This window comes from Mytilus galloprovincialis, chromosome 10 (genome assembly GCF_965363235.1).
Source record: "Mytilus galloprovincialis chromosome 10, xbMytGall1.hap1.1, whole genome shotgun sequence".
Taxonomy (NCBI): domain Eukaryota; kingdom Metazoa; phylum Mollusca; class Bivalvia; order Mytilida; family Mytilidae; genus Mytilus; species Mytilus galloprovincialis.
Genome location: NC_134847.1, coordinates 4,729,302 through 4,740,166, shown reverse-complemented (window position 1 = coordinate 4,740,166; position 10,865 = coordinate 4,729,302). Strand labels below are relative to the sequence as shown.

Here is a 10,865-nt window from a genome sequence, read left to right as displayed (position 1 = left end):
CGACTCCGAGTTAGCAGACTACGCGAAAACGGCGACGTCACAGCATTTCATTGTCATAACGTCAAAAACAACAAAGCCGAAAGTGTTCCCCTTGTGTTTTATAGAGGAATCAACATGCGTTTCTAGGAGAGTATTCAAAGGATGGAGAGTGTCGTCTTCTGTTTTTAAGTTATTTCAGGAGTACACGGTTAGTAGTAAAATGGTAAGTTAGATTTGCTTTCTTTTGAAATGGCTACTCAGCGCGGGAAATAAAACAAATGATGACAAACAGGATCCATGGATATATTTAATATCTTTCATCATAATTCTTGGAATTAAAAGAATTAAGGGTTAAAAAAAATCTATAATTAGATTTTCTTTACTTTATGAGACCGTAATCATAATAAGCTGTTCTGTAACTATCTGCAGACTTTTGAACAAAATCAAAAGAAGCAACAAATTATCTGACACCTTCTGACGAGTAATTTTTCAAATGGGATTTTAAATTTTCACAGGAATGATTATACAATGTACGACCATGCATAAAATAGCCATGTTTCTCCTCAAATTTATAAAAAAATATTTAAGAGATGTGGTATGATTGGAAATGAGACAACTATCCACCAAAGTTCAAATGAAGTGGATGAAAGGAATTATAAGCACCAGAAAGGCCTTCAACATTGAGAGAAAAAAAAACAATATATGTATCACATGGTCGACTACAAAGGGGACCCGACAATGGAAAAGTAATCTAATGTTGCTATACAAATCACAAACACAAATAAACAAGTAAATGTTTAATATAATTCTCTTGATGTTCTAAAGACTGGTCCAAAAGGGTTGACAGTATGGACATCTTCCATGTTTATCATTGGAGCAATAGCCGGTATTGGAGTACTTTCCCTACCTAAAGCTGTAGAAGATACGGGTATGTACTAAATGTTTCCTCCCGGATAGGCCTTCATATTTGAATTCTAAAGTTACTTTTCTTCTAAGTCTATAAAGTAAATACAGTATTTAAGAAAATACAATGTTTGATTACCTTATAATGACTTGTTTTTCACTCTTGCTCATGATCAAATCGTAGACAACCGGCTCGGTCTTCTCGTAATAATATGCTCGCCCTAAATGTGGGTTGTCGTAGATTCAAATCCCGACTGGATCAATTCATTAACTTGTAAATTGGTATTTGCTGCTTCTCCGTCCAGTACTCAGCATATAGAAATAATGGCAAAGCATGGCCGATTCGATTTCAAAATAATTTGTGTATGTAGGGTGACAGGTCTTTCTGCGGACTAATTTGTAGTGAACTATCACGTCAAAAATAAGACTCATAGTGTAATCACAGTTTATCCTGATATGCATGAGATATTTGCCACTTGGCGTTGAATGTATCTCCATCCCCATGGATGGATTCGAAAATGAATTTCTCTACTGTAGGTTTCTTAAAAGAATATATCTTAACTAAGCATATACATTTACAAATTTATTACTCTGAGTTTGAATTACCCAACTAAAGTAATACATTTTCTACAATATATGAGAATAAATCTTTCTAATGTATATTTTTTTTTCATTTTAAACTCTTGTGTTTTTAGGATGGATTGGCCTCTTTTTCATTTTTGTATTCATAGTGAAGTCGGCATACACAGCTACACTGATAGGGAAATGTTGGGTGATGATCGAGGACAGATACCCCGAATATAGATCACACGTGCCTGACCCCTACCCAATTATTGGAGAGAAAGCCTTTGGCACTTTCGGCAGGTATGCAAGGACATTATATATATATAGAGAGAGAATGATTTTATATACATTGTCTTAAAAGATAAAATTTATTTGTGCAAGGCTTAAAAACAGTTTCATGTAGAATGCGAGGCTTTGTCGAGTATTTCTATCCTGTTTCGATCGAGCCGAGTACAGATACAAATTATTTGTAATATTTCGATACAATGTATAGTTAATATACTCTTTTTACTGCAACTCCTATTACGATTCCTTCATTTTTTATTGGTATAACAAATTTATTCTTTCTTTCCAGGAACTTAGTTACAGTTACTAACAATATTTTCAATTTTGGAACGGCTGTTGTGTTTATGGTACTTGCTGCAAATAACGTGGTAACATTACTAGCGAACTACACAGACGTTTCTTTCTGTTACTGGTTACTGGTTCTGAGCGTTATTTTGGCGCCAATGACATGTCTTGGAACGCCTAAAAACTTTTGGTAAGATTCGTTAACTAAACATTTCTATGACAGGGTTAGAAAATGAATTTTAGATGGCTTAATTAAAGTCAACTGAAATTACAGTTAATAGAAGACGTCACATTCTTAAAAGATTTGTAAAACAGATAGTTAACTTTGTATACATTGTGGCTTGGATGAGAGAGTTTTCTCATTGGCACTCATACCACATCTTCTTATTCATATTGATAAGTTTGAATTAAAACTCGAGGAAATAATAGATCTGTCTTTTTCCGTCTCTGAAAGTTAAATGAATTATAAAATTGAGAATGGAAATGGGGAATGTGTCAAAGAGACAACAACCCGACCATAGAAAAGACAACAGCAGAAGGTCACCAACAGGTCTTCAATGTAGCGAGAAATTCCCGAACCCGGAGGCGTCCTTCAGCTGGCCCCTAAACAAATATATATACTAGTTCAGTGATAATGAACGCCATACTAAACTCCAAATTGTACACAAGAAACTAAAATTAAAAATCATACAAGACTAACAAAGGCCAGAGGCTCCTGACTTGGGACAGGCGCAAAAATGCGGCGGGGTTAAACATGTTTATGAGATCTCAACCCTCCCCCTATACCTCTAGCCAATGTAGAAAAGTAAACGCATAACAATACGCACATTAAAATTTAGTCCAAGAGAAGTCCGAGACTGATGTCAGAAGATGTAACCAAAGAAAATAAACAAAATGACAATAATACATAAATAACAACAGACTACTAGCAGTTAACTGACATGCCAGCTCCAGACTTCAATTAAACTGATTGAAAGATTATGATTTCATCATATGAATATCAGGCACAATCCTTCCCGTTAGGGGTTTAGTATCATACCATCATAACATATATGAGAAGAATATAACCCGTGTCATGCCATCAACTGGTTTTTGAATAAATGTGTTTAGTTCCGATGCAAAGACCCTATAAGTGAATCAACATTAACGCCAAAATATGCAATCTTTAATGACCTGAATGAATTAGTATTCTTAAAAAGACCTTTGCATTTAAATATAGAATGCACAAAAATTCTGCGAAAAGCATTATTGAAAATCAGCAAATTATCATACATCTAAAACCAATACATAATAGATCTATCTTAAAAATTGATTTAATCACAGTCAAAATCTTCGACTTCGTTTTTGATAGTATTGTGTTGGTAGTTTTGCTACTAATTTGTATCCTATTTATAGGTATATCGGTATAGGTGCAACTATATCTACAGGAATAGCGTGTGTGCTGATAGTTATCCAAACAGTCATGGACAAACACAAACAACCAATCGTACATCATTCCGAAACAAGTACATTGAAGATATTTACAGCCTGCGGAAAAATGGTATTTGCTGTAGCAGGTCACTCAATTTTTCCTACAATTATTACTGATATGAAGAAGAAAAATGATTTTTATAAAAGTGCTCTCTTAGGATATGGAAGTAGGTTAACTATTATTACATAGCATTGTTCATATCAGATGTATTATCAGCCCACGGTTAAATGTCAGCCCATGAGCCGATTTTTTTTTATCATATGCTTCAACAATGGCGAAAAATAACAGTTTACTATATTGACCCTTTTAAGTGGTTCTCACGTAGAAGTTCAAAGAGACGTTACGTACGTTATTGAGTCAATACCGTGTAATCAACCAGTCCACACTAATAAACAGCTTTTCTATAAAATCATAACAGTTAAGTTATATGAAATTTATATCCATAGACTAAACAGGTAAATACTATTTCGAAAAGACTACAAATTGTTTTATTATATTTAACAAAAGTCTAAATAAGGACAACATATTGACAAAACGCCAAAAATATGCGTGTCAGACGTAACAGACTATACGCATAATAATTTTAGCAGGGGTGTTTGTGTTCTTCAAAACAGTGTTATATCCGCGGAAATTCGAATGAATGATAATATGTTTATATATAAAGTATTACAATATTACTAAAAATGCGTTCCTGTAACGACCAACGCTATTTTTTGGCAAAAACAAAAAGTGTTCATTATGGTTAGATTTAGGAAAATGTTAAGTTATCAAAATTCAAAGGTTTTAAAATATAAGATAATATGAAATTTCGTTTCTGTAAATTATGTTCACAAAAGTACATAGATAGACCATATCAAAATCGAATTTTTGCAGCACTCACACCATATATAAAAATGCAACGGCTTCCGGAAAATGTCTTGCAAGATGTCCAATGTCGGATTTCGCCGCTTTTTACAAATAAACTGTCATTTGCGACGTTATTTATTGAAAATTTAGATTTGTTGCAAACTAAATAATGCTTTTCCGTAATTGTACTTTAACTCTGCAAAACAGCTACATACTTTTTGATAATTTGCGTAGTCAAAACGACTTCGTTTTCAAAGAAATGAAATGTCTTGCAAGTTTGTCCACTGGGCGATTTTCATACGTTTTCAACGTTGTCGATTCGGGACGCTGCTTATGGTGGATCATCTATATATATTTCCTAATGTAGAATTTTCTTGATTGTCAGATACTATCAACAAGACCACAAAGCATAAAAATAATCCGATGAATGGGTTTGTTCGTTTAGATGAGGTTCTTAAGTTGTGAAAAAGTTGTGTATTACGAGAGGATAAAAAATCGTCTTTTTCAAATTTTCAAATTTTGGAAGCGTAAAACTGAGATTTTTTTTTATTTCTCTGCAATATGATTCATAGGTATAGAACATGAAAGTGCAAATAAAATTGGACCTAAAGCTTGGCTTTATACTTCACCATATCATACAAAGCTTGTAAACATATGAGATGATATATGCATTTTAATTATCTTTTTTTTTCTGACAATCGTTTCATTTCTTAATCTAATTGTTCCGTTATTAAAGAAAGTAAGGTGAATTTTATAAGCAAGACCCGTTTAACTTGTAATTCCCGACGAACTTTTTTAATTAAAGCAAAATATATGTCTACTTCTTTTTCAGATCTACATGGAGAAACATTGCATTTTTTTACGTTTTATGTCAATTGGTCTCTGGTAGAGGGTTGTATCATTGGCACCCACCATGCCGTATATATCTTATTTCATATAGACTTATACATTACCCAAATAATTAATACGATATATTTTGTTGTTTGTTGCTTACGTTACTTTCAGTGGGAAATATTTCATGCATACTTAGTACAACCAAACATTAAGAAGTATCCATATTGATGTTCAAAACAAAAATTGCGAGCGAAATAAAAAAATATCTCCAATAATCATTAATCGCCGTAAAACGTAAAAATTTGACGTTACCATTTGAGACGCAATATCGTGCGTAACGTCAGAGTGAAAAGTTTACGGACGTCAGACGACAAAATGTAATACATCTGATATGAAATCTTTCTATCACATGCATTTTTATTATTTTTGGGGGGAGGACCATTTAAATTTACCTAATGTATTTTATAAATGTTTGAATTAAAACATGGCTTTGTTTCCCAAGCGAAAGATGGACGTAATAATAGAATATAACATAACAAATAGTTAATATCTATAAAAACAAGGGTACTACTTTATATCGGATTCAGTAAAAAAAAATGGCAATTTATATACAAAAACAAGGGATACCTTATATGATCTATAAAAACAAGGGGGTTGTACTTTATATTATCAAAAACAAGGGTAGTACTTTATATCAGTAAAACAAAGGGATTACTAATGCAGCTATCTTTTTGGATCGTTCAATCCCTTTCTTCATTTATCTTTTACAGTAGTATTGTTGATGTACCTGCCCACGGCACTCTCTGGCTACCTGGCGTATGGTAGAGATGTAAATGTTAACGTACTAAAAAGCCTGTCTGTTGGTAATTTAGCTCACATTACAGAAATTTTGATAACAGTCCACCTTCTATTCGGATTTGTCATTTTTATGAATCCTATTTGTCAACAATTTGAAGCTATTGTTGGTGTCCCGGAAGGTAAGGAGTTTTATAACTTTGTACTTGTTTGGCTTTATAACTATTTTGATATGAGCGTCACTGTTGAGTCTTATGTAGACGAAACGCTCGTCTGGCGTACTAAATTATAATCCTGGTACCTGATAACTGTAAAAGTGACGAAAATTTAAAAAAAAAGATATCTTCGAAGCAAAAAGTGTTACTATCATTTTCTTGATTCGATAACAATGTGTTTATTCATATTTATAGAGCAAAGAGAGTACATGAATTTCTTTAAACTTCTTGACGCGTTTTGTTAAGTTTGCAGTATTTCTTATCGTTAATTTCTAAATCAATTAGATGCCTTTCAATTTGCATTCTGTTTGAATGGGTTTTTTCTTTCTTTATCTTTTTGAGTAACCGGAAAGTAAATATTGATAGTAAATCAGTGGCGGATCCATAACTTTTCCTAAGGGGGGCCCTCTCCAGTCATGCTTCAGTGATTCCCTATATAATCAACCAAATTTTTCCCACGAAAGGGGGGGGGGCCGGGCCCCCCAGGGCCCCCTGGATCCGCCTATGTAAATTTCAAATATAAAAGGTAATGTTAAGGTTAAGGGAATTTTAAATGTGGAAAATTCTGCCTTTAAAAAAATCCGAAACTAACTACACCTCCGAGCATAATAGGAGTTACATTCTTTCCTTTATTCATTTCCAGAGTTCACGTGGAAAAGATGTGTGGTTCGTCCTATAATTGTATTAGCAGTCCTCTTCGTTTCTGAAAGTGTACCTCATTTTGGAACGGTCCTGTCGTTAGTTGGAGGTTCTGCCACAACGTTATTAGCCTACGTTTTCCCTTGTGTTTTCTATATGAAACTCTGTAGAGATGTAAATGAGGAGCTAAAACTTGGCCCACATCACGTGATTAACAAAGAAGGTACGTTGACTCAGAAATCAATCGAGTATTCTCCGTTATTAGACCATTTGACTGGAGAGGAAGAAAGTGAGGGTGCATTTGAATGTGAAGCGTCGGAAGCCAGTTCACCGGCATCTTCAAGGACAAGAATCAGCGAGCCAATGTGAGTATTTTGTACATGTAATGTTTCATCGGATGTGACTGAATGTTGATACAAGTACCTGTTAAAGAATATTGATAACAACAGTGATTTAATTTGTCTCGTATTATTTCCCATAACATTGTAATCGACATCAAGAGAAATATAGTCTACCTTTTTACACCGTGGTTGTTGTTTTCCGATAACATCAATAAAAGCAGGTTAATTTCTACTGAATCTTATTTAGAATGGGAACATAAGCGTCTGCGTCTACAAAGAAAAATATAATAAATGTCATGCGTCCGAAACGCTTTTCTAGTGGAATAATTTTAGCATCATGTGTGATAACACTTTACACACTTTACATACTAGAAAGACGAAAAAACAGCACACGCGCGGCTTGAAGACAACTTAAGGGCATACGATACAGTTACAGGGGAGGTAATGACGTTGCTAACGTAAATTGTTATTTTCGCGACGTCAAACTATGACTTATCGGGAAAAGATTCAGTTTTCGACTGATTTTTATCATTCATACTTATTTAACTTGAAAACGAGTTCATGGACCCCTCTTTTTTAAAATGCCACTTGGTTTGATTACGCGAGAGGATTATGTGTGCCAATTTTCGAGTTATTTCTGAATAAAAAATGTATAAATTCTTAGGATACTTATAAAATACAGAAATTACAAATTATTTAACAAAAAACAATTTGTGTTTATCTTTTGTGTAGTGTTTTTTTTCCAGTGGTGCGAGTTCTGTCTCTGTGAGAAACGAATTTTTTAAGAGAAGAAGAAAACAATATAAATGATTATCCGCATTTCTTCGAGTTTGTTATATCAAGTTCTTTTGTTTGAGTGTCGTGAGTTTGTAAAAGTGATGAAAGTTGTAATAACTAGTGAGATCGGTCGTGTTCTGAGTTGTCGGGCAGTACGTCGACTGAGGATGCGCGAAAGGGTAAAAGAAACGGATCGATAACACATTCATATTATTTACATGATGTCTTGTTTTGCAAATTTTAAAAAAAGGTTTATTCCGGAATTTCATTTTGTCTTTATTGTTAAACCTTACACAGCTAACTTTGATATTTTCTTTTCGCTTGAAAAAAGTTTCAATTCTGTTTTTGAATACCTTCCTTCTTACGAACAAACGGTGATGTTTGAAAAACGTCTATGCGACAGCAGCAAATGACAAAAATAATTAAAAGAAATCTGAAGACGGTTAAATGGCTGTTTTAAAATCGCATATTCGGAGTTTGAATAGAGCATTTGTACTTAGTAGTTGAATTTATTATGTACTTTAATGTTTGAAGAGTAACAGAAAACTACCATAATCAGCAAATCATTAAAAATTAAATTTAATCCACCAAGGGAACTAACTCCATGAACAATAAACAAATGCAAGGAATTGTGGCGGGTTATTTTAAAGTGTGCACCACATTTTTGAGGTTATTTCGAATAGTCAGAAAAAAATTACAATCATTCTTTATAATTTCATTCTAAATTTTATTTTTAAGGAGTAAACCATGAAAAAAACGTTGATGACAAACATTATGTTGCGCTGAACAACGAAAAACATTCAGCCAACCAGAAGACGTGTAACATCCAAGATTAAATTATAAAGTGACCAATATGCCCCACAAGTCCAATATGATCCAATAAGTTTTGCCAATGTTTTATTTTCACAAATTATGTTTCTCCATAAAGTGCTGGAATTTCATGATTTTAAACTTTATTTGTACCTACTTTCAGCGTCATTCCAATGTGGCAAAAGATTTTAAACACCAAGATAGTTATAATTGGCATATTAGGGGGCACGGCAGCAACAGTGTCCGCCATTATTGATATAACCAATCCAGAGAGTTTGTCCGTTCCGTGTTACGTCAGTTTACAAGGAGCAGGAACATGAATTATGTTTACCTCCATTGGTTTTCATTGCCGAGTCTAGTTCTAACGAACACAAAGAAAGGAGAGGTACATGCAGGTTTATGTAAACACCGGAAGAAGATAGGCGTTAAATTTCAATTGGAAAACAAAAGATTAACAACGAATATTCTTTTGAACGGAATAAGGGTTATACATGATTCTAATTGATAGTTGAAAAACTGTACAAAACTGTGACGAATCCAATTAATTATGGTTGTTCGCTGATAATTTTTATGATTTTAGTTAGATATTTGAAAGCTTCTGGTTTTATCAATTTTGTGTCTTTAGAAAAACGCCTACTAACTCCTTATTTTTCTGTTTGTTATACCATTACACGTAATTTAAACTTTAAAGCGATTTTTTAAATTCCTGTTATTTTTTCATAGTTCTTGAAAGATAAAGAAAAGTGCCAATGTTAAATGTAAAAGAAAACCATTTCCTTCCAAATTTCTTATGGCGCTTAACTAAAAAACAAGGGCACAACCTTTTTTTCTGATTTTTTAATTTCCGTTATTTCCCAACTTTGAAATTCCCTTTTATTCGGAACAGCCTTTTAAAATGCCTCTTTTCAACAGTAGCGTACATCCTCAAGTGTAAATAGATTGTAATGGTTTGTATGAGGGAAATGATGGACTTAATTTGATTCCTTTTGTAGGAGTTTCTGTAACAAGTTGTACGTTTTATCTCGTACATTGTACATTGAAAAATTATATTTAGTTTATTATGTTTACAATACATGAACCGTAATTTGTGTTAGCTGACATTGTACAGATTGTATTTATCTAATTTATTAGAGATCTTTATGTTTTCCATTTTCTTAAAAGTATACATTATTACTCTGTGTTAAAATTTGTAATAACATTTTTGATTGATGCATTTAGAACTCGTTTCAATGTATTTAAATAAAAAATATATATGTATGTAGCATTTATTTTTCCAGATATACAGTTAATTATACCATAAAAAAATTATGAAATAAATTTCTAAATGTGTAGCATGCACGTCAAAAGGGTCATAATAATATTTTTGGTTTACTAAAAATGCTAAAGAAATATATATTTTCAAACTTTTGTGCTATTTTTACATTTCTTGATCGGTGTGAAAAAAAATGGTTCTCCTCACTAGTGAAAAATCTGTTCTCGGCAAATGATTGGTTGAAATTTATTTGTGAAGTTAAATTTTCTCGTTTTCTTCTGAATATTCTTATTGTGACAAATTATCATGAAAAAAGGAGATTCCACAACTGCAACAAAAGAGGAACGAAAAATTCCAGAGGGACGGTCAAATTCATAAATCGAAAATAAACTGACAACGCCATGGCTAAAAATGAAAAAAACAGACAAACAATAGTACACATGACACAACATAGAAAACTAAAGAATAATCAACACGAACCCAACCAAAAACTGGGGGTGATCTCATGTGCTCCGGAAGGGAAAGCAGATCCTGATCCACATGTGGCACCCGTCGTGTTGCTCATGTTATAACAAATCCGGTAAATAGTCTAATTTGGTAGGTCGCATTCATAAAAGGGAAGGGGATTGTAGTTACGACATAAGGAACATATCCGATATCATCTGTGAAACGGTTATTCCATAACGGTCAACCAACTCGTAATGGCGTCCGTAAAATTTACGAAGGGATGATTTTAACTTCACCATTTGGAACTCTTGATTTAATAGCTTCCTTGTGAGCAGCAAACCCTCTATCAAGAAAATCATGATATGAAATACACACGGGAATATCATATCAATTAAGAGGTATATACCCCGTATGCAAGTGCT

At 33.2% G+C, this 10,865-nt stretch overlaps 1 protein-coding gene across 1 annotated transcript; it reads left to right on the top strand.

Moving 5' to 3' along the window:
• LOC143049693 (uncharacterized) lies at nt 1-8,872 on the top strand. Its single transcript, XM_076223366.1, has 8 exons — nt 1-202; nt 805-907; nt 1,578-1,746; nt 2,021-2,206; nt 3,412-3,653; nt 5,938-6,144; nt 6,821-7,181; nt 8,673-8,872. Exons 1-8 carry the CDS (start codon nt 200-202, stop codon nt 8,683-8,685), a joined length of 1,284 nt encoding a protein of 427 aa, XP_076079481.1. The 5' UTR covers nt 1-199; the 3' UTR covers nt 8,686-8,872.
• Nucleotides 8,873-10,865: the final 1,993 nt, after the last annotated feature.

Coding starts and splice junctions, on each gene's coding strand:
- LOC143049693 (XM_076223366.1), top strand. Junction 908..1,577: donor TAAAGCTGTAGAAGATACGG/GTATGTACTAAA, acceptor TTGTGTTTTTAG/GATGGATTGGCCTCTTTTTC. Junction 3,654..5,937: donor TGCTCTCTTAGGATATGGAA/GTAGGTTAACTA, acceptor TATCTTTTACAG/TAGTATTGTTGATGTACCTG.